The sequence below is a fragment of the Schistocerca piceifrons genome, chromosome 5 (genome assembly GCF_021461385.2).
Source record: "Schistocerca piceifrons isolate TAMUIC-IGC-003096 chromosome 5, iqSchPice1.1, whole genome shotgun sequence".
NCBI classification, from domain to species: Eukaryota; Metazoa; Arthropoda; class Insecta; order Orthoptera; family Acrididae; genus Schistocerca; species Schistocerca piceifrons.
Window position 1 is genome coordinate 250,011,272 of NC_060142.1, and position 25,671 is coordinate 250,036,942.

Sequence of the window (25,671 nt, forward strand, 5' to 3'; positions counted from 1 at the left end):
ATTTCATAATCTGAACAGAAGTCAATGAAGAAATTTCAATCTGAAAAAATGAGTGGAGCTTTGTTCTTTTGATTTACCCAACAAAGACAAAACAGAAATCCAATTTCAGGGCCTAATCTGCAATAATATGTTATATTTTTTAGAAATGAGTTAAAGGAAGGTGGGGATGATTTTACTGCAAGTTCAGGATGGTTGGATAGGAAAGCGATATCGTGTAAGGCAGTTTGAAATTCGTGGTGAAAACTTTCTGTGGATTTTCAAAACTGTTACACAATTTTGTGAGTAATTAAGAAAAATTATACAATAACTGTGATGAAACACAGCTAAAATATAAAATGCTTCCATATAAAACTCTGGCCTCAAAATAAGAAAAGGCTGCCCTGGGCAATGAAAAAGTGAGGAAAGGTTAACAGTTCTTGCTGCATCCAATGTAAGTGGAGACCATAAACTAAAGCTGTTGGTAATAGCAAAGTCTGCCAAGCCTAGAGCTATAAAAAAATATCATGCTTCTGCACTGCCTGTTACACATGTTTACCAAAAAATCTGCTTGGATGGACAAAAATATTTTTAAGAAATGGTTACTTGAAGATTTTGTTCCACAGACAGAAAGATACCTAAAGAAAAAGTACTTACCTTCCAAAGCAGCCTTAAAGCTGCACTGTTCTTCGACCCTAACATGACAAGTTTAATAAAACCTATGGACCAAGGCATCTTACAATGCTTCGAGAAAAGACAGTGTCGTCATTTGCTTCAGATGCTTCTATGAACAACAGGAGGTGAAGGAACCATAAGAAGCTACGATAAAAGACGTAAATTACTGGACAGCTGATTCATGGTCTGTAATAAAGGTGATGACACTAAAAAAGTCTTGGAACCAGATTTTACGAAGAGAACCAAATGCCTACAATTCAGACAAAGATGACCTACAGTTGGCAGAATGGATACAAAAGCTTGCTGGATGTGAAAACGCAAATGCCAGTGATATTTCAGAATGAATGAACTGTTTGAGGTACTGGTCTTGCAATTGTTGAGATGGTTAGTGGATCCTCTGAAGACAGTGATGATGAGTAATTGCCTGAAGAAAGTGTACCACTGATCGCTCACACTGGAGATTTCACAGTGGAAAATGTGGCACAGCATTATATCTAGCAGGAAGCGGAAGTTACTCTAACTGAAACCATGCTTCTTAGAAGACTGTGTGTTACTGCTGCTAAAAAATTTGGTTCTAATTTAAAACAAAGGACTATGAATAATTTCTTTAAAATGTAACTTATATTTTTCCAAATTGGAAATGTGTGCCTATATGTATACATATAACACAGGTATGTACTACGTTGTTGTCTTATTTATTTTTTTAATCATCACTGTGCTCATTAAACATTTATTCATGATTTAACCATTAATTTAGTGATGTTTCTGTATTATCCAGGGTTTTTCTCAAATTACCAGGACTCTGCTGCATACCTATTATACGATCCATTGGAAATACTTACCTGTCCCAAATTGCTGTTCGTTCAGCATATAAATGTCCTCTTCATTATTGTTGACTGTTACACTTGATTTTACTGTTATTCATACAGGGGTCTGATGACAATGTAATGTAACATAGAAACCAGTAGCTTAATAAAGATTTTAAAATTTACAGTTGAAGGAGTACTGCAGTTTACTTGAAATAGGATAGTGTCACACAAATGTTAAGAAATCTGAACTGTCACATGCTTGATCTATCTCAATAAGGGCTACATAGAAAGCTTCAAGAACCATTATTATGGGAGGAATCCAGGAATGTACTACAGTCCCCTGCACGACCCCCGTCTGGATCATGTAGTCAATATTAGACTAATTACAGAGTTCACAGAGGCATTAAAGAAGTCGTTCTTCCTGAACGTCACACATGGATGGCAATGTGAAGTATTCTCCACCATGCACTTCAGTGGTTTGCAGAGCATGAATTCAGATAGCACAATGTGTGTAAGGCAATTCCTTGAAGTCTAAGATGCCAAGGTGCAAATGATTTTACTGTAACTTTAGTATGATCAAAGTAAATACATGTAATCCAGCACAGACTTTACAACTTTTCTGGGGAAATGTGCTGTGCCATAAAAAATGACTGCTACTTTCAGTAGTTGTTGCACAGCTATATAAAAACATGGAATTGTAAAAATACATACAACATTTATTTTCCTATAAATTATGTATTATTCAAAAGCATAATTTGTACTCTTCCTTTTTTTTCAAATATATCCTAAAGACATCAATGCAAATACAAAACAGAAGTTCAATGCAATACGATTATTAGTTACAATGTGCAACATAAGTGATGATATATCTTCAATGGTCTCCCAGTTCTGCTCTTGATTTGCCAATCTGTTTTGGCATTTTTTTGTTAGTAGAGTCTTCCAATTCACGTGGTTTGTAATAGTGTGGAGCTACTTCCAATAACCATTTACTTTCAATTTCAGTAACCTGAAAAAGTAAAATAACGAGTATGAAACAGCTATACTTGTAACGATATGGATACTTGCAAGTGAATACTCTTAAAGTAAAGTGATAAGTATATCAGGAAGGAATTATTCAAGAAACAAGTCTTCCTGAAAATGGCTCTGTGTTTCCTATACACACATCTACATCTACACTCATTGCTATAGGAACTGGTATGCCCTGTAAAAGTTAATGGTAACTACATGCATGGTAAGCAACTATGTTGACTGAAACAATCCAGAAAAATGCAACCGATGTCTGATCATTTTCATGCAAAAACCTGAAAGAAAATTATGTAGTTGGTTGGTTAGTTTGATGTTGTAAATATGGCTACATGCTGACAATTTGCAACTTCTTTTTCTCTATATGTTAAGTTGGTAATTCCTACCCATCACCTTTTACACTTTACAAAAATAGAAGTTATTCTATGAAATAGGAGTTTCCAAGGAGCAGTTATTTACTTTGCATGGTGACTACTCAATCTTATATATGGCAGTTTCCAAAAACAGGATAATTCAAATTTATCGATAATTTATACATATATGGAATAATATGCACATAATTTACACAATGTTAAAAATTAAATATTTTAAAATTTGTCATTTATAAAAGTCAATAAAATTAAACTTCAATGCTTTGTTAAAAACATAGAATTCCCTGAGATTTTATGAAATTTCTGAAATTCCCTGTGATTTACTGAGAATTCCAGGTTCTCAAGGTTTTCCAGAAGAATCACCCCCCTGCTTTGCTGCCTGTCAGACTTTTATATCACTGGATAAGTGATCAAAAATTTTGATGGCTGCGTCTTGCACCTTTTGTACTAAAGACAATCTTACTGTCGAGTAATGAATGTCATTTTTTCCTTCTCTCATTATAATTATGTAAATTATTGTTCCTTTTGAACTGCAATGAATTATTTACAACAAACTTCATGAGAGAATAAATATACTGCAAGGCAGTAATTAAAATGCCTAACTCTTTAAACAGATGTCTGCAACATAATAGTGAGTGAGCACCGCATATTATTGCTGCAGCACATTTTTGAGCAATGAAGACTTCCTTCCTTCCTTCCTTCACAATGAGTTGTCCGAGAATATAATTCCATACGACATTTTGAAGGAAAATAGGCAAAATAACCCAACTTTTTGATTTGTCTCTCCCCAAGATTTGCTATGATTAAAAGTGCAAATGTGGCTGAAGTGAGTTATTTTATCAGCTCAAAAATGGTTTTTTTTTTGTTTTTTTTTTTTTTAAAAAAAAAGTTGCCACCTTAGCCATTATTTCCTCACCACTGGTGCAGTACACCTGAATACCTGAATACACTGTGTCTTTTTGAAACTTAGACGGTGACCATTTGCAGAAAACCACTCAATAATACTTTTAAGAACACTGTATACATGTTTCGACTGATAACAATACTAGTATCATCTGCAAAAGAACTAATTTTGCTTGTTCATGGTGTATAAGTGGACAAGGGAAAATAATGCTCGGATTTTTTTCCCAGATTTCCCAGTTAAAAATAAACTTTCTCCCAGGAGAAAACGCATTTTTTCTATGTTAAGTGACAGTATATTTTCCCTTGGAACCGCAAAACTTATCAATCCTTTGGGTGGTTATGGTTTTATACATGGGTGTAGAATTTCCTGGCACGTTAGAAAATGAATGCCAGGGAAAAAAAAACAAGTTTTGGAAAGACCTTTGATTTGCAGCAACATGCATGCTGCATATTTTTGCATTACAAAAGGATGAATTCGAATTACTTTCTGAAGCACTGAAACTGAGATTGTGATGCGCTCTTGTAACACCACCATAGCTCATGTCACATGATCTCACCAGCTGATGACAGCGGATATAAAGAGCATAGGGTACATGTTGTAGTCAGCCAATAGCAACATCACTGTTAAGTAGTGCGAACACACAAACAGGAAAAAGTTAATGGTTTAAATTAACATACATAGTGTTGCTACAAGAAAAGCAAAGCTACAAGAAAAGCAAAGCTTTCACATATAATATTGGTCTCCAAGGTTAATAAACTGCAAGAGAGACTAAACTTTCACAAATCATGTTGATTTTTTTGCATATGTTACATTTTAAGATATACCACACAAATGAGCCAGTAAAATTTTTAATACTGACATAAATGTCTCATTTTCTGGGTCCAAAATTCTTCTAAAGGGCTCATCATCAAATAGTTGATTTTTAAATGAGAGTCAAAAGCTCTGTGATTTACGAAATTCATCGTACATTCTCGCACATGGTTCAACTTGCATAAAAGGAAATTTACGTTGAAGGTAATGCTTTTCAAACCACCATTCGTGATATTTTCCCTCGACATGTTAAAAATATGTTCATTTCAGCACTTGCCAGAGAGCGTCAGATAACAGGCGCCACCACACTTGTGCAGCTACGACGACGTAGGAAGCCCGTATGTTCATACATGTAAAACATTAAAAGATCTTTCATTATGTTATAAAAGAAACAAGACAAAGAGACTTCCTGGCAGATTAAAACTGTGTGCCGGACCGAGACTCGAGTCTCGGTCCGGCACACAGTTTTAATCTGCCAGGAAGTTTCATATCAGCGCACACTCCGCTGTAGAGTGAAAATTTCATTCTAAAGACATAAGAGGATCCCCCAAGAGCATCGGAATTTCGTGAACCATACTAAAATGTGCACATCTAAAGCGCATACTTAAAGGGCACATTCGTATGTCCAAATTCCCAATTAAGTAGGCCTCGACCTGATATTAAGCTTTTCAGTGTGGTTTTCAGGATGTAAATTTTCTTGGAGTACCAGTACTGTATTATCTCATGTTTGGTTCTTTATTATGGCATAACGTCGTATGTGCTAGAAGACAAAAATGTGCACTTGAAATGCAGCACACAGTTGAAACTGGCCATTAGAGTGGAATTAAACACTTCATTTCAAACACACTGACTGCCTCAACAGGAAAAATAAATAAAAGCCAAATTTGTTTAGCAAACCAACAAAAATAGCTTCATTGTTCTGCAAGGCGATTAATGCTTGACTGTCAGGAAGGTAGAAATAAAATAAAATTTGAAACTAATAACATATTGTAGCCTTCCATAATTATGTGAATGTATTTTAATTCACTTGATAGCTCCCGGCCACAGAAATCCTTTTTGTTTTCATTTGACGTGAGAGCAGTAAACAAATAGGAAACAGCAAAATCACTAAATGTAAACACGGATCACGTGGAGACTAGCCACTTCCCCACTCTAACCCACACTGCTTTGTGTATCAGCCCCAAGTCTACAATATTTCCAAACCGGTGCAATACTAGATAGTGGCCCCTCCCCCTCCCCCTCCCTCAAGCATCTGAGGTAGGACGTCAAAAAAAGTAATAATAATAAAAAAAAAAAAATGAATTTTTAAAAATAAGTTCATTTTGTAGTGCACATCTTTCTGAGGAGTCTGATACATAAAACATATGTGTTCGAGGAAGTCTAAGACATGTTATTTGATCTTAAGTCTGCCAAAGTGGAGTGCCACGCCTCTTCACACAGCTTTCTTCTATCGCAAGTCACTGTATTTCGCTCTGTGGAATTGAAACATGTATATTTTGTAACGGATGGCATCAAACTATATCCAGGACAGCGGAAATTAGAATGTCCTGCGGTGCCTCTCCCGCTCCCGTTTGGATGGTTTGACATTTTGACATCCTGCCCCCTATTTTTTTCTTTTCTTTTCTTTAAAAAAAAAAAAGACTGCAGTTAATACTGAATGGGATTATTTGCAATTGGGAGAACAAGAACTCTTCAGAAAATTTGCACTCTTTATTGCCTATTAGCTATTAACTTCCTGTTTTGTCTGACATAAAATTAACCAGCAAAGACAAGAGACAAGCAAGACAGTACACATTTATTCAATCCTTAGCTCCCAGCATTTTTTCCTCTTAACTTTGCTACAGCTTTACATGACATGCTTTCCTTTCTGTGAAAGAATCTATTACTCATCATTGTTCGTCAAACATTTTGCTACATGAAAAATCGACAGGTCGTTGTTTAACATGGAAAAAGCGGTTAATATAAATAGTGCCCAAGACTGGTGTGGTTTCTCGATTTGATAGCATCTATTTTGTCACCGTCTGCTGGATGAAACAAAATAGGTCATGTTCTACATCCTGGAGGACCTCCTCACTATGGATCAATTGGAATGAAAGTAAATCTAATCTAATCTAATACTGCAGCAATTGAAACACACACCAAATAAAGGAGACTGTTTTGGTACAAATGGTCATTTTTATAACATGACAGATTATAATTCATGAAGTACCAATATCAAATGCCTATTAGGCCTACTACAAGCAAAAGGCTTTAAGTTGGGAAATAGTTTCACATTTCATTCATACACTCCGGGTTCTCAAGCATGAGATCGAAAAGTAGTTGTACAAATTTTTTATATAAATTTGGAATTGTCATATTCTTCCATAATTTGTGTGAGTCCTCGTTTCTTCTCCTTCCTCATTCTAACAACCAATCTTGTCATCACTAATCCCGTAACTCTTCCTAACCTTGCCAAAACTTATTCGCCGGTTAACTTCACTAACCCTGTCAGAATCACTGGCTTAATTATCCCACGATTATTCTCCGGTTAGGCTTTGTTACATGTTTGAACAATGTGTTTTCCATGCTACTTCCAGAATAGAACTTCAGAGGCTGCTAGCCAGGGACAGCACAACTGGCCACTACTAGTGTAGCGATCTGGTCAAAAATTTTCTGTCAAAATTTCATTTTGTTGGATACACTGGGAAGATAATACGTAATCTTTCTTACCTGTTACTCCTGTTAGTCGTTTAATTCCACTCTGGTAATTTGAATCTATGGATTTTGCTAATAATTATTAGAACGCTAATAATCCACACCCAATCAACCACATAAACAAACAGCAATTGATATTCACCCGTTCGGGTTTATTCGGCTCAGCTTGTATAGCCTCGTCCCCTTTTGTCCGCAGGAAAGTTTATTTCTAGATGCGACAAGGATTCCGTGACAGAGACATCATATTCACTAAGCATGCATTCAAAAATCAACTTATGATTCATTCAGAAATCAACTTAGAATGTGTTCAAAAATGTTCAAAAACCAACAGGGATGCATTTCAAAATCATATAAATAATCGATAGACCAACATGTGCTGGATGCTAGGCACTTTGTGAAACAAGGTTTTTTTCCTCAAGAATATGAATGTGCTCCCCCCCCCCCCCCCCCCTCGGTTTGCCGTCTCCCCACCCCCTTCCTTAGATCTGGGTCTGCTGGGCATGCATGAATCTGGCAGCTTAGGCGCGCCAGTAAAACTTCTCCCAGTAGCATCTAGCAAGTTGCTGTGACTGCTTACACAGCCAACAGCTACATTTTTGTAGCCAGAAGTAGGAGAAGGTACTACTCACACGAGACTCAACTGCGCCTGCACATGAGCCCACTCGTAACTGGTAAAATGAATCTAATGTAACAGCTGTGATGTCACGCTCATTGGAGGCAATTTGTCCGCTTGTATGAGCACTGTGTTTTGTTGTTGCATATGGCGCATTTCCTTCGCAACTTAAATTTTATATTCGTTTCTTTCTCATTCATGTTTTATTGCTGCAGTATTATTTTGCAGTAGTGGGGTACAGTAATATCCCTTGTTAGAGTATCAGTTCTCACCAGTCAAAATTACAAAAAATTAACTGAAAATTAAAACAATGAAAAATTCTTGGGTTTCTCCCAGATCTCCGGGTCGTATACACCCTGCATTAGATGAAGGTCATTTGAGAAACAACAGTGAGCCTAGATTGAGCATTGTGTTTTCCCAAATGTGATTTCTCCCCAATCAGAAGAATCTCTACATTGGTTGAATTATTACGTACAACTTTCTGCATTCTGTTGGTTAAATATAACATTATTCATTGGTTGACTACGCCATCATTTCCATGTATCCTCAGTTTACTTAGGAGAATATTATGATTCACACAGTCAAATGCATTCTATATGTTACAGAAAATAACAACTGATGCTATTTTATTATTTGATGCTTGTAAAATTTGGTGACTGAATATGGAAATGGTCTTCTCAGTTAAGCAATTCTTCCAAAATCCAAACGTGATTTATTGAGGATACTATTGTAGCTCAGGTGGGATACTATTCTAAAACATACCTTTTCAGGAAGTCTGGAAAATTTTGTGAGTAGTGAAATGAGTTGGTAGTTATTGTCATCTCTTGTGTCATCTTTCTTGTGGAGGAGTTTAACAATGGCAGTTTTCAACCTCTTTGTAAAAGTGCCCTGGGTTTGTGATGCAGTACTTATTTCGGGGAAGACAGCACTTATTATATGGGAACAAGTCTTTTAGTACTCTGTTGGAAATACCATCAAATCCAGGTGAGTTCTTATTTTTGAGGTAATATATAATTTTCTTAATTTCAGAAGGAGAAGCGTGCGAGGCAACCAAATGACTGAATTTTATGAGATTTGCCTGTTTCTATATTTTCTGCTACATTTTTGACTGATTCAATTTATGTCAATGGTGATGTTCTCTTATTCTAAGACTTCTTGTCCTCCTCTAACTTCACTACATTCCATACAGACTTAAGTTTGCTCTTTCTCTGACATAATGTGCATGCTCTTTAATTTTTGAAATAATTTTGAACAGTTTTTGCAGCATGCAACTACTGCAGGATCTTTTATTTGTTCCTGCCAAAAGTTCCATTAACTTTTTCTTTCACAGGATACTTTAATTAACTCCAGTGATCCATAGTTTCTTACGTGGTTTTTTTTATGCCACTTCTAAGTAATTTCAAACAAATGAATTTTTTGTGAGATAGATTAAATTTTATGTTTGCATTTGATTCCTTATACTTTTCATCCCAGGTAATCTTGTCTAAACTGTTCATAAAAATAATTTTCCCAGAGTCATTATATTCTACCTAATTTCCATGGAGGAATGCCTACACTGTAAGGTATTATCTTATTTATCCTAACTAACTGTTCATCATGATCAAAGAGAGCTATTGCCTTTACCTGTGTTGTAAATCTAATTACTGAGATCAAATTTCATGATCCAGATAAGGTTTCCAGATATACAAAGATTTACAGATGAGGAATACAGTCCTATAGGGGTAAATCTGCCGCATCATACTACAATACACAGCAGAGTACAGACTTTGATTACAGTTCTTATATTAATGAGTTCTATGAAACGTTGAAATAATATTTCTCCATTCCATTATTATATGCATCAGAAAATTGTGGCAATTATGATATTTATTTCACTCTGACTCCACCTTCAAAAGGCACAAATTTGTTACATAAACATGCTGATTGATGCTTTTCTAACATAATAAATATTCCTAAGGCTCTTGGGTGTAGTGTTGGACAGTGTCTGTAAAATACTAACCTGTCTCATAAATTCTTTAGTAGTGAACACCAATTCATGGTAAAGCACCCAGCGAGGCAGGTCTTCAAATAAGGCACTGTTTGGATGAATCATAACTGTTTGCTGATGCTTAACAGTTTTGTATTGACCACCTTTTGAAAGCCGTGCAATGTGATAGAAATATCCAGCCGTAATTGCCTGTAGGATGAATTGTACATTAGTAATTACTACCAAATAAATATGTTTTACATGCAATATGACTATGCAGTAATAAATACACTATCTAAGAACATTCAGCCATAAGAAAATGTTACAAAATTGTTGCAATGAATTAGAATTTTTATGATTTTTTGATTACAAACTTCATTTTACAGAGAAAACTTCAACTAAATACACAACCTGGATTACTTTACTGTGTCTTAAAGTTAAGCTGATGTTAACACAGGAGATTTATCTGTTTGTACCTCCAGTTTGGTCAGAAATCTTGGAGATATACATTGAGAGAGAGAATGTATTTTTTGTCTCATTAAATGGAATTTAAGGTTTGCATCTAAGAATATTCCAGAAACAACTGACCTTAATTCAGAATATTCAAACATTAAACACCGCCATTAGGGGCAGGCCTGGTCTAAGACTGTAGATTTGCAACAGTTACACATAAATAAATTATTGTAAGATGATTAAACTAGGTGGTAACATTATAGTGAACACAGCTCAAATTGATGAATGTTTAAACGAATTCTTCATAACATTGTGAATGTTGATCTTGACATTATAGTTTAACAGAGTAAAGTAAATCTCTTCAGAATCCCTTTGGACTTCATCAAGAAGGTGGGTGCATTAAGAATTGAAAAAAAGAACAGGGAAAGATTTTATAGTAGATAATCATTAAAACAAAAAAGTTGCTGGCTGGGATAGGATACACATTTAAATTATAAAAGCAGTATATCACACTGTAGCTTCTTTACTAACTCTAATAATAAAGCAAAGTTTTGAATAGGGTAGCAAACTATCAAGTACAACTAGGTAAACAGCTGTACAAGAAAAGGTCAAGCGAAGATACAAGAAACTGTCAACCTACTTTTAGTCTTCTAATCCTGTCGAAAATGATGGAAAAAATCAGCTGCAATCTAAGATGCAAAATATATTGTTCTAAGTAACTAATTTGGATTCCAAAGAAGAAAGAGCCTATAGATGCAACTTCCTCTAAAAATAAACAAAGTATTTGAATGGAGGCTTCCTCTGTGAACCATGGCCCTCGGATGAGCTGCAATGGCTTGTGTGCTTCAACAATACAGATAGTCATACCAGAGGTACAATTATAGCAGAAGGGTGTCTATGGAGAGGCCAGACAAGCCTATGGTTACTGAAGAGTGGTGCACAGCCTTTTCAGAAGTTGCAGGAGAAACAGTCTAGATGACTGACTGATCTGCCATGTAACATTAGCCAACGTGGCCTCACTATGCACGTACTGTAAACAGCAGAAAGTAAGGGGAAACTACTGTTATTATTTTTCCATGAAGGCATGCAGCTGTACTGTATGGTTAAATGATAAAGACGTCCTCTTGCGTAAAATATTCTGGAGACAACATAGCCCCCATTCGGGTCTCTCGGGACAATGGTGTCAAGAAAAATGAAACTGGCACTCTCTGTGAAGGAATGTGGAATGTTAGATCCCTTAATCTTAGAGATAGGTTATAGAATTTTTAAGGGAAATGGATAAGCTGAAGTTGGATATGGTGTAACGTGGTGGCAGGAAGAACAAGACCGCTGGTCAGATGAGTGCAGGATTATAAATACAAAATCAGCTAAGGTTAATGCAGGAGTAGGAATAATAATGAATAGGAAGATATGAATATGGGTACACTATTATGAACAGCAAAGCAAACACATTATCATAGTCGAGACAGACATATAACAAACGCCCACCACATTGACACAAGTTTATACACCAACTATCTCTACAGATGTCGAAGAGATTGAAAGAATGTATGATAAGGTAAAAAGAGATTACTCAGATGGTTAAGGGAGATGAACATTTAATTATGTTCGGGGACTGGAATTTGACAGTTGAAAATTAAGACAAGGAAAAATAGTAGGATAACATGGACTGAGGGAAAGGAATCAAAGAGAAGAAGCCACCTGGTAGAGTTTTGCACAGAGCATAATTTAATCATTGCTAATACTTGATTTAATACTCATGAAAGAAGATACTTGGAGACAGACAGAGATTTCAAAATCAGATATTAAATTGAAAAACATTTTCAGAGGCACATGTGAACTCCAACCACAATTTATTGGCTATGAGTTGCAGTTTAAAACTGAAAGAACTACAGAAAGATAGTAAATTAAGGAAGGAAGATTGAAGTTTAATGTCCTGATGACATTGCACTCATTAGAAGCAGATCACCAGCTTGGAATGCTTCATGGATGAAGAAGTATATTGGCCATGTCTTTTTCTAATGAACCCTCCCAGCACTTGGGAGGCGGGCTGCTAGATTGTTGCCGGTAGGTTGGAACAACATGTCAGTTTTATAGAGATGCTTCGGGAACTCAAAAGGGAGGTAAGGTGATGTTCTTTTTGAGGAACTATTGAGAAAATTTAGAGAACCAGCTACTGAAGCCGACTGCCAAATGATTCTTCTACTGCTAACATACATTGCATGAAAGGACCACGAAGATAAGATAAGATATGAAATTACAGCTCATACGGAGACATATAGAGCGTTGTTTTTCCCCTGCTCTATTTGTGAATTGAACAGAAAGGCAAATGACAAGTAGTGCTACATGGTACCCTCCGCCACGCACCATATAGTGACAGGCAAAGTATCTTCGTAGGTGTAGATCTAGATGCCTGGAGCAATTTAGGGAAACCACAGAAAATCTAAATCTGGACGGGTGTAAGTGAATTTGAACCACTGCTCTCCTGAATGTGAGTCCAGTGTGCTAACTATTTCTACATCTATACATGAGGTTACTACTACTACTATCCTATGGATTAAATAAACCTGTGACCATTCGTGCTGCCATTCTCTGTACACGTTCAATATCCCCTGTTAGTCCTATCTGGTATGGGTTTCACACACTTGAGAAATATTCTAGAACCAGTCACACAAGTGATTCGTAAGCTGTCTCCTTTGTAGACTGATTGCACTTCCCCAGTTTTCTACCAATAAACCGAAGTCTACCACCCGCTTTACCCATGAGCGAACTGATGTGATCATTCCATTTCATATCCCTATGAAGTGTTACACCCAGATATCTGTATGAGGTGGCCAGTTCCAACAGTGACTCATTTATATTATAGTCATAGGATACCACATTTTTTTTCATTTTGTGAAGTGCAGAATTTTACATTTCTAAACATTTACAGCAAGTTGCCACCCTCTGCACCACTGTGAAATCTTATCAAGATCTGACTGAATATTTATGCAGCTTCTTTCAGACAGTAGGCAAAAAGCCTGATTTTAGTATGAATATTGCCTCGAAGGTCATTAATATACAACATGAACAGCAAGGGTCCCGACACACTTCCCTGGGGCACACCCAAAGTTACTTGTACATCTGATGATGACTCACTATCCTGTGTCCTCCCTCTCAGAAAGTCCTCAATCCAGTCACAAATTTCACTTGATACCCCATATCATCGTACTTTTGACAATAAGCGTAGGTGTGGTACTGATTCAAATGCTTTTCAGAAGTCAATAAATACCACATTATCCGACTGCCTTGATCCAAAACTTTCAGTATTTCATGCGAGGAAAGTGCGAGTTGCGTTTCACACGATCGATGTTTTTGAAATCTAAACAGGTTGGTATTGCGCACATCATTCTGTTCAAGATACCTCATTATGTTTGACAAGGGGAGGCCGCCAATTGTGAAATTCAGATTCGATTCATACTGCGCATAATAAATGCTCATGGCCAGAGGTGTAATGTGGCAAAGCACCAAGATGCACTTCTCAGCCGTTGTCGAGAAAATCGACAGTTAAAGTAAACCGTTGCGGTGAAATACTCTCTACGATTGATAATTCTCTACAGCATCGTGGCGCAGCGGTAAGCGCTCGGGTTCGTTATCCGAAGGTCGCCGGATCGAATCTCCCGCCACGCAACTTTTTTTTTTTGGTATTTGTTTTTTGTAATTCAAATGTGTGTACACACACACACACACACACACACACACACACACACACACACACACACACACACACACACAGATATAATTCCCGGCAATCAGTTGCAACAATTATGCATATAATAAGTTGTTGAAAGTCGTTTGTCGTGGAAAAACTGGCGACTTCGAACATCATTATGTTTTCCGCAAACAAAGTTGTATTTCATAAATGTTATTAATTGTCTTCATAATGTTGACCACGGATAGTTAACGGAAGACGTAGAAACGATATTCCGAAACGAATACGTATAGCGTAAGTCAAACGTTCGAATTAGAATAGAAACCCCACGAACACAAATTTGCTGTGGCAGGTATGAAATATAAACTCCGTTACTCGCTGGTTACACTTGAAGGACAGATGTTGAATGGGCCGAAACAAGCCGCCGCATAACTGCGTAGTTGCCTGCTAACTTCGAAAGAAGGTAGATGTGGTCCCTAGCGCAAGTTATAACATCGTCGAAAATCAGTGCGGACGTGAGAGCTTTGGTACACCCTGTTAAACAAACGCAAAAATGGAGGCGGTACAATTGGAGAGCGATCCGCCTTCACCAACATGCATAAGCAATTCATTAATAATGTAATAATTAAAAGTAGTGTTGCATGGCACGAGATTCGATCCGGCGACCTTCGGATTACGAAGCCGAGCGCTTACCGCTGCGCCACGACGCTGTAGAAAGTTATTAATCGTAGAGAGTATTTCACCGCAACGGTTTATTTTAACTGTCGATTTTCTCGACAACGGTTGAGAAGTGCATCTTGGTGCTTTGCCACATTACAACTCTGGCCATGAGCTTTTATTATGCGCAGTATGAATCGAATCTGAATTTCACAATTGGCGGCCTCACCTTGTGAGCTCAGAACATGCTCTAAGATTCTACAATAAATCGATGTCAAGAATGTTGGATAGTACTTTTGTAGATCACTTCTACTACCCTTCTTGTAGATTGGTGTGACCTGTGTCTTTTTCCAAGAACTGGGCACAGTCTTTTGTTTAAGGGATCTATGATAGATTATAGTAAAAAGTGAGGCTAATTCAGTACAAAAGCTGATAGGGGTTCCATCATGCGGTGGAGCTCAGTTCAATTTTAACAATTTCATCTGTTTCTCAAAACCACTGTTACTATAGTTGGAGTCATGAATGATGGTGGTCGAGTTTAGGCTTGTTTTGCGCACCTATCTCACACATTCTCCGACAGGCAATGAGCGTTCAGTAGTGTTATCAGCACTCTGTTCTGAATGCTACAAGTTGTTTAGTGAATTTTTATTGCATTTGTTGTGAATTGTCCTCACTGATTACGGTTTTATGTGATAAGTGCTGTGTAAGAAAGTGAGAGACATAATTTGCAGGATATATGCTTTCTTCAAGCAGAAAGCATGCACATGTGCATACCGTAACTCTCGCTTAATGCAATACTTGTCTGTGCCTTGACATGCGAGAACCATAATCATTTGTGAATTGGACACTAAAACTTATTTCATTCATCTTTTCAGTGGTTTGAGGATTAAACTGGGCAATTGTCGTGGGTTTTTCTTTGTAAAGGAACATTTGAAAAAGGAGTTAAGCATTTCAGCTTTTGCCTTGCTATCATCAATTTCAGTTTCTGTCTCATTCAATAGGGGCTGGACACCAACTTTGGTGCATTCACATATGGCCAGAATTTCTTTGGCTTCTGTAAAAGATCACTTGACAATTTTCCACTACAGTAGTCACTGAAGGCATCATGCATTGCTCTCTTAACAGAAAAATACATTCCATTCAGTATTTCACTATCTATACCCTTATGCTTTCTTTTACACCTATTCTGCAGTAATCTCTGTTTCTTTAGAAGTTTCTTTACAGTGACTGTATACCATGAAGGTTCCCTCACATTATGGAATGTTCTACTGGGTACATATCTAACCAGTGCATGGTCAACTATTCTTTTATACTTGAGCTGTAACTCTACAGGCTCCTGTCCTGTGCTGATAGTTTCAAGTTCCTCATGGAGATATGACACTACTGATTTTTTTTATGTAGATTACTGGAGATATCTTCCTGCTTGTTTTAGTTGCACTTTATACTTTGGAAACCATTGTTGCCACAACCACGCCATGGTCACTGATACCAGTTACAATGTAGACATCCTCAAAGGGGGTAGGTCTATTTGTTGCCATTAGATCCAATATATTTCACCAGGAGCGCGGTTCCTAACTATCTGTTCTAGGTAGTTTTCAGAGAAGGCATTTAGTACCATTTCACAGGACATCTTATCATGCCTACCACTAACAAAACTATAATTTTCCCAATTGTTGGGTGATTAAAGTCTCCACCAATGATTTCAGTATCAGTACTTACCTCACTCACTAACAAATTACTGAAATGAGACTTGGATAAGTTGAAAGATCCAGTGGTTGTTGTGAGTTTCAAAGGGAGTATTAGGCAATGACTGACTGGAACAAAGGTAAAGAACACAAATGGATAGCCTTGAGAGATGAAATAGTGAAGGTAGCAGAGGATCAAATAACAAAAATACAAAGCCCAATAGAAATCATTGGATAACTCATGAGATACTGACTCTGAGTGATGAAAGCAGCAAATGAAGCTGACAAAAGAGGACACAGACATCTTCTACCTATGAAAAGATTAAAGAGGCCTTTGGAGAAAAGTGAAGCAGCTGTATGAATATCATGAGCTCTGACAGTGAGCCAGTACTAAGCATAGAAGGGAAAGCTGAAAGACAGAAATCATATATAGAATGGCTATAAATGGGATATTAACTCCAAGGCAGTATTCTAAAAAAGGAAGAGGAAGTAGATGAAAATGAGCTGGGAGCTACAATAATGTGAGAAGACCTAAATCAAACAAGACCTGTGGAGTAAACAACATTCCTGTAGAATTACTGAGGTCCTTGGGGGGAGCCAGCCATGACAAAACTATTCCGCTTGGTGTGAAAGACAGGTGAAGCACCCTCAGACTTCAAGAGGAGTGCAATATTCCATCTCCAAACACGGCATCTCCAAACACGGCATCTCCAAACACGGCATCTCCAAACACGGCAGGTGCTGACAGGTGTGAATGCTGTTATATTACCAGTTTTATAAATAAAAGACTGACATGTATTACTTACAGAAGAATGGTAAACTTCTAGAGGCCAATTTAGGTAAGTACAGAAGAAAGGAAAACTTCTACAGGTTGACCTCAGGAACGATCAGTTTGGGTTCAAGAGAAATGTAGGAACACATGAGGCAATATGGGCCCTGTGCCTCATGTTAGAAGATATGTTGTAGAAAAGCTGGGAGATGAAAAAGCTTGCACAGGATAGAGTAGCATGGAGAGCTGCATCAAACCAGTCTCAGGATTGAAGACCACAACAACAACAACATATTTACAGCCTTTATATTTAAAGAAAGCTTCTGATAATAATGACTGGAATATATTCCTCGAAAATTCTGGGGACAGCAGGAATAAAATACAGGGAGCAAAAGGTTATTTACAAATTGTATGGGAACCAGACTACATGAAAGGGAAGCCATAGCTGACATGGGAGCAAGACAGGATTGTAGCCTGACCTCAGGTGTTATTCAGTCTGTGCATTGAGAAAGTTATGAAGGTAAGTAAAGAGAAATTCGGAAATGATATTAAAGTTCAGGGAGAACAAAAATTAAAACTCTGAGATTTGCCAGACACATCATAATTCTGCCAGAAGACTTGAAAGAGCAGTTGAACAAAATATAAGATGAACACCAACCAAAAGTAAAATAAAGAGAAACTTGGATGATCAGCAGTTCACATAAGAAGAGAAGAATGCTAAAGATTAAGTGGGTAGATTGATAAGGGGGGTATTGAATCAAAATGAGGAAAAAAGAAGAGATTGATTGATGGTATACATCCAAAGGCATTAAGGAATCATCAGTTTGATTATGCAGGCAATTTTTGGCGGGTAAAAATTGTAGGGAGAAACCAAGGAATGAATACAAAAAATGGTCCAAGTGCATATGTGAGGGGGCTTTAAAAATTAAGTTACACATAATTATGTCAGGCCAAGCAACTTTTATTGAATGCTGCCCTATACTTCAAAGAGAGACAGATACACGACACCATTTTTCATCATAGTCACCGAATCTCTGTGCACAACAATTGGAACATTCTGCCAATAGCTCAATTCCTTGAACACAGAAATCCACTCCTTGGCCATGGAACCATTCTCACTACTGGAAAGCTTACTTCATTCCAAATGTTCCTTGAGCTTGCCGAAAAGATGAAAATCACATGGTGCAAGATCTGGACTTCCCTGTTGGCATCACTGATGTCTATTTGGCCTTGGCCAAACTGTTGGCATAGCACCATTTAACTATATCTGGAAGCGAAACTGCGTTTGAGCCATGCTGCACCAGAAATTCATGTTGAACCTGTGTGCAATTTAGGCATTTTGCCCGCAAGAATCATCCTGTCCTATAAACTTCAACTTTAGAGTATATTTCCAATTTTTGTGCCTTTTCAGTTGTACACTGCAATGCACCTGTTACCTGTACTGCAGTAGGACTGTTTCTGCAGGAAACCTGGAATGTGTACTCTCCTCTGACAATGTGCCATTCTTGTTACATGATGGTCTTAGAGTGGGACAATACGTTAACTTGCTTTCTGATGTCCCTATGTATGTCTCAAGGTTGTTCAATGAGGAAGAGATTTGCACAGGATAGAGTACTGTGGAGAACTGCATAAAACTCATCTCTGGACTGAAGATGACAACAACAACAGAAACAACATGGAAAGGAGGGGTACGGCTGCAGGCATTATCTGTGATTTAACAAATGCATTTAACTAGTTGAACTGTAACTTGCTCATCTGCCAACTAACATTATACTAGCGAGTCCAGAGTGGAATGTAAATAAATAAAAGAAAGAATACAGAAAACCCAGCACACTATGGCTGAGGCCTTGTGCAGTCTACAGGCACATAAGTAGGACTGAAAACACAGTGCCTCGATAACGTGGTCGGGAGGACATAGCTGAGTGTATGCATCTGCATTTTTATAAGTTAGCTCTGAAAAATGACTTCCTGTTGACAGCACAGTTCCTCAACCATTTGATTAGTGGTAACATTCACTCCTTCTGTTATTCGTTACCTATGAATTAGATAACTATGGGATTACTGTTGTAAGTAAAAAAGGTAAGAGTGAAAGGTGGAAGCACTGTATAGAGGGTCTCCACAAATAAATTAAACTTGAAGGCAATAGAAGAGAAATAGAGGAGGAACTAGGTCAAAATGAGATGGGAAATATGATAGCGTGAGAAGAACCGTCTGCAGCACTGAAAAACTTAACTAAGACATCTGAAGTATACAATGTTCACTCGGAGTTATTGAGATGCTCATGACAGCCACTCTTGACAAAACTATTCAACTTGGTGTGCAAGATACACGAAACAGGCTAAGAACCCTCAGACTTCCAGAATACTGTAATAATTCCAGGTACAAAGAAGCTGGGTGCTCTCTTGTGTGAATATTACCAAACCATCAGTTTAATAAGTCATGCTTACAAAAGACAGATACAAATTGTTTACAAAAGAATGGAAAAGATAGTAGAAGATAATCTCAAGAATGATCAGTTTGTGTTACAGAGAAATGAAGAAACATACACGACAACACTGACCCTATGACTCATCTTAGAAAACAGACTGAAGAAAGGCAAAGCTACATCTATAGCATTTGTAGATTCAGAGAAAGCTTTTGCCAAAGGTGACTGGAGTACACTCTTTGAAATTTTGAAGGCAGCAAGGATAAAATACGGAGAATGAAAGACTATCTAGAACTCCTATGGAAACCAAACTGTAGTTATAAGAGTCAAAAAACATGAAAGTGCTACAGTAATTGAAAAGAGAGTAAGACAGGGTTGTAACCTATCCACAACATTATATCATCTATACACTGAGCATGCAGAAAAGGAAACCAAGGAGAAATTTGGAAAGAGAATTAACATTCAGGGAGAAGAAATAAAAATTTTGAGGGTTGTCAATGACATCGTAATTCTGTCAGTGACAGCAAGGGACTTGGAAGAGCAGCTGAACAGAATGTATAATGTTACAAAAAGAGATTATAAGATAAATATTTAAAAAAATAACAATACTGGAATAATAATGAATTGAATAAGGGTATTCAAGGGAATTAAATTAGGAAATAAGATACTAAACAAAGAAAATGAATTTTGCTATTTAGGCAGCAAAATAACTGACAAAGATCGAAGTACAGAAAATATAAAATCCAGTCAAGCAATAGCAACAAAAATGTTTCTGAAAAAGAGAAATTTGGCACAGAATATAAATATAAGTGTTAGGAAGCATTTTTCTCAAGATATTGTCAGGAGAGTAGCCTCGTACAGAAGTGAAAAGTGGACAATAAGTAGTTCAGAAAAAAAGAGAATAGAAGCTTTTCAAAATGTGGTGCTACAAAAGAATGCTGAAGATTAGATGGGCAGGTCAAATAATTAATGAGGAAGTACTGAATCGAATTGGGGAGAAAAGACATTTGTGGCACCACTTGACTAAAGGAGAAGGGATCTATTGATAGGACACATAATGAAGCATGAAGGATTGTAAATTTGGTCATGTAGAGGGAGACCAACGAGTGAATACTGTAAGCATGTTCAAATGCGTTTAGGTGCCAGCATTTATTAAGAGATGAAAAGGCTTACACAAGACAGAGTAACATGAAGAGCTGTATCAAATCCATCTTCAGACTAAAGAACATAACTCTGGCATTAAAGGCAGAGGCTTATAGCACAGTTATAGAAAAGAAGACACTGGGTGACTGAATTATATTAGGCTAACTGGAGTACACTATCATTCAAAGTGTGCCTCAAGGTTCTATTCTAGGGCAAGTTCTATGTGAGTGGCTTAATAATAAATATAACTATATGTAAATTTTGTTTTCAGATAAATGATCCATCTTAATCAGCAACAGAGATGCAGAAAACATTCCTAGCTCTACTATGTTCATCTTCACTAACTTCGAATAATTGTTCCAACAAACTAGGTTGAAACTGAACATCACAAAAATCTGCATGAAACAATTCAAAAGCAAACATTAAAAATTACAAGAGATTAAAATATATCATAACAATCTAATGGGTCATATTGGGCACAACAAAAAGATTCACACAATTATAGCTTTCGGCCATTAGGGCCTTTGTCAGCAGTAGACACACACACACACACACACACACACACACACACACACACACACACACACTCTAAGGAGGAGGCTGGGGAAGGGAGGGGGAGGGGGAGGGATAGTATGGTGGGAGTGGCGGACAGTGAAGTGTTGCAGTTTAGGAGGGCAGGAGAGAAGGTGCGGAGGGGGGAGGGGGTAAGTAGCGGAAAGGAGAGCCTATCACGACTCAGCAACTCCGCTATATGGTGAGTAGCAACTTTCCTTCTCTGGTATTGTTACATTCCATCCTGGATTTTCCATTGTTTGATTAATGGGTCATATTCTTGTATCTGAACAAGAATGTTAACTGGGACACACATAATGAATACCAGCAAATACTTTCATCAGTTTCAGATTTGCAATGCATATACCAAAAATGCTACTAGCATCAATATGCATAACATAGCATAGTTAATTTGAATCCTTCATTTGGTATGGTATATTTATAGTATTCCGAGGCTGTTCAAACAATGCATCTCAAATACTGAAGTTCCCAAAGACAACTGTTAGATAAATGTGAAGCATACATCCAAAAGAATCTTGTGACTCATTATTTCACAATCCCTAGCTGTCCTTTCTCTACACACTTACATAGTTATAATCTCCTTACACATCAAAGTAAAATTAATTCAAGAAAATCAATTTTTTTAAGCTGTAAGTGTAGCCAAAGTTAATTTTATATTTCCGATTCGCTAATTAAAATTATATGCAAGGACTCCATGGTATACTGTGATGAGAGTTTATAATGAATTAATAGGCAAAAATATACTTAACATGAAGCTAGATCCTATAAAAGAAGGCTACAAGACATTCTGTGAGAGACATGCTACTACTACTCAACAGAAAAATTCATACAGGACGAATTAAGAATTATAGCATGGAGTAACTTGTATGAGATGTATTGAGTAGCTTTATTCCACAACAGAACTGTATAAGTATTATGTTACTACTTTTATTATTCAGAATTCACAGTGCTAATGAACTTGCCAGCAAGGAAGTACATTAGAGATTGTAATTAACTCCCACTGCATTTGCAAAAGCCCCAAAAATAGGATATAAATATTGCTGCTTGACGGATCATATTCAATTCACTACCCGATCTCTTCTCATAAACTACACCAATCAAACAATATCAAAGCGATAAATAAAATTCTCTGAGTTTTGCATCTTAATTAACTATTGTTAAATACTGTCAAATTAGTGTCACATTTTACTGATCACAAATAGATCTTTCTTTTTTCTTTAATGAAAAGAAAATCCAGATCTCATTTCAGAACTGGCCTAAGCCTTAATAGCATAAGACAGGTAAAAAGAAGCATTTCTTAATTTTCTATTCATGAAAGGTATAACCGAATCAGATATACACAAGCAGTCAAAAAACTGGTGGAACTAGTGAGACAAATGAACAGAAATTACAGACAGGCCGAAGAATATTCCACACAGCAAACTCATAACATGTGACTTACATAAACTGTGCCCATTATATGTTCTGCATTCAAAGTATGAAACAGTAATATCACAAGCAAGTAAGGAAAATTAAGGTTTAACGGTCCACTGGTGATGATGAGGTATTTCGAGACAGAGCACAAGCTTGGACTGAACAAGGATGCTGAAGGAAATTGACTGCCCTTTTTAAACGAACTATTCTGCATTTTGCTTTAATCAAATTAGGCAAACCACGCAAACCTACATATGAACGACCAGATAGGCACTTGAATCCTGTTCCTTCCAAACCAATACACCATCTCCCTCATTGCCAGTAATGTCTAAAACAATGCTGGCTGATACTGCTGGAATCATGCATTCAATTAATGAAATCAATTTCAATGTAAAACAAATTTTAAATAAAATCTAAATAAGCAGATATTATGAGATGTAGTCAAAGTTTTAATTATAACCTTGAAAAAAAAATAAAGTTTAATAATTAAGTTTTGTTTGTTTGTAGGTACATGTCTGCAATCCTGGTAAACACCAAAATCCCCATACAACAGTACTGTACCACACCCCTTGTAAGTCAAAACAAATTGGCTTGATCCACTGATGAAATGGAGATAGGCAGTATTTTGTTTTGGCTCCTCTATCACATAAATAATAATAAAAAGGCTTCTATCCAGTCACTAATTGACCAGTCTGGTGTGGCAACAGGCATAGCTGAGGTATAGAGTTGAAAACAAAGTGGTCGCCAGGTCCAGATGGAAGTCCAATTTTTGGTTTTACAGAGAGTGTTCTACAGCACTGCCTTGTTAATTAGCTTGCATTTATCATGAATCTCTTGCCCTGTGCACAGTCCCAAGTGACTGAAAAAAAAAGTGCAGGTGAGTCATGTACATAGGAAGGGTAAATGAAGTGACCTGCAAAATTACAGACCAATATCTGGTCTGGTCAACATCGGTTTGCTGCAGAATTCTTGAAGCTATTCTCAATTTGAACAGAATAAGTTCCTTGAGAAAGAAAAGGTACTGTCCACAAATTAGCACAGTTTTAGAAAGCATCACTCATGTGACACTCAGCTTGCCCTTTTTTCACATGATATCCTGCAAACTTTTGATGAAGGGCACCATGCAAATTCCACGTTCCTAGATTTCCAAACAATGCTTGACATGGTGCCCCACAGCAGACTGTTAATGAAGGTAAAATGATATTGAATAAGTTCACACATATGTGAGAGATTCAGACTTGTTATGTAATAGAACCCAGTCCACTGTCCTCAGCGGTGAACGTTCTTCAGAGACAAGGGTATCAACAGGAATATCCCAGGGAAGTGTGATACAACTGCTCTTGTTCTCCACATACATAAATGATTTGATAAATAGGGTAAGCAGCAATCTTGGGCTGTATGATGATAATGTCATGGTGTACGCAAAGGAGTCGTAGTTGAGCGACTGTATAAGGATGCAAGATGACTTAGACAAAATTTCTAGTTGGTGCCATGTATGGCAGCTAGCTCTAAATGTAGAAAAATGTAAGTTAATTCAGATGAGTACGAAAAACAACCCCGCACTGTTCAAATACTGAATTAGTAATGTGCTGGTTGACACAATCGTGCCGATGTAATATCTTGGCATAATGATGCAAAGCAATATGAAATGGTATGAGCACCTATGGACTGGAGAAGGGAAGGTGAATGGTTGACTTCAGTTTATTACAAGAATTTTATGAAAGTGTGGTTCATCTGTAAAGCTGGCCACATATAAAACATAAGTGCAACCCATTCTTGAGTACTGCTTGAGTGTTTGGGACACTTACCAGATCAAATTAAAGGAAAGTGTCAAACCAATTCAGAGGCAGGGTGCACATTGTTTATGAGTAGGTTCAATAAACAAGTGAGTATTAGAGGGAAATTCCTGGAGGGAAGATGACAGTCTTTTTCCAGAACGCTATTGAGAAAATTTAGAGAACTGGCATTTGAAGATGACTGCAGAACAATCATATTGCGGCCAAAAGTGCATTTCATGTAAAGACCACAAAGATAAGAGAAATTAGGACTCAGATGAGATATAAAAAGAGCTATTTTTCATTTGCAAATGGAACAGGAAAGGAAACAGCTAGTAGTGGTACCAGTTAGTCTCTGCCTTGCACCAGGTGGTGGCTTGTGGAGCATTTATGTAGGTATTGATGTAGATGCAATGGTACTGTGGCATGAGGATTTTCATGTGCACCACAACTGTAGATATGCAAAAAAGCAAGAAAATAATTGCTTGACTTCATTTTCTGGGATGACAACTGAAACACAGCAAAACGTTGTACATGATGAAACAGGAGTAATAAAAGTTGGTCCAAATGAGCATGTAGCAACTTGACAAAAAGACACACTCTTTGTATTATGCTCCTAAAATCTGCAGACAGAAACAGGATTCAAAGCATTTTTCTTAACTTTTTCTGTTTTTGAAAACTGCTGAATGCCTCCTGTTGCCCCTCTTTATTCCTTTTGCTTTAGGTTCTTTCCCTTTAAGTTGTCTCATAAGTATAAAAATACTTCATTTCTTTTTCAGTGTGCCAATTAATAATTACTTTTTCCTTTCTTTAATAGAGCTGTGACATTTAGTACTGCATTTCTGCAATGGGTTGCTTACGATTTTTACTTTGCATTACTCTCATGAGACTGGCACAGCTTCATTCTCCTACAAGACCATTTTTAAATGAAACCCAAGCTGAAACTTGTATACTGAAATCTTTCCCACATAAAAGTACTTCTCACCATAAATTCTGCAGCATGTTTGTCATTCTTTTCTTCAAATTTCTGCGGTTGAGCTTCCAAAGAATTGTTGCAATGAACTAGTCATGTGGAATGTTACATCAACCCCATTATGTTTTATGTGCATTTCTACATCGTGTGGAGGGCATAAATGCGATGTTAATGGCTTCACACAGGAACCAGTGATTAAAAAAAAAAAATCATTTGGTTAACATCACATCATAAGAATGCGGTGAAAGTTCCCAATGTAAGTGATGTGGACAG

The 25,671-nt window shown here is 37.1% G+C and overlaps 1 protein-coding gene across 1 annotated transcript in view; it reads right to left on the bottom strand.

Moving 5' to 3' along the window:
- Positions 1 to 2,189: 2,189 nt before the first annotated feature.
- Positions 2,190 to 25,671, bottom strand: part of LOC124798487 (pre-mRNA-splicing factor ATP-dependent RNA helicase DHX16) — a 135,735-nt gene continuing 112,253 nt past the window's right edge. Inside the window, exons 15-16 of the mRNA XM_047261925.1 lie at positions 9,875 to 10,051; positions 2,190 to 2,466 (exon numbers count right to left, since the gene is read on the bottom strand). Of these exons, the coding sequence (XP_047117881.1) occupies positions 2,332 to 2,466; positions 9,875 to 10,051 (312 nt within the window). The 3' untranslated portion in view covers positions 2,190 to 2,331. The remainder of the gene's footprint in view (positions 2,467 to 9,874; positions 10,052 to 25,671) is intronic.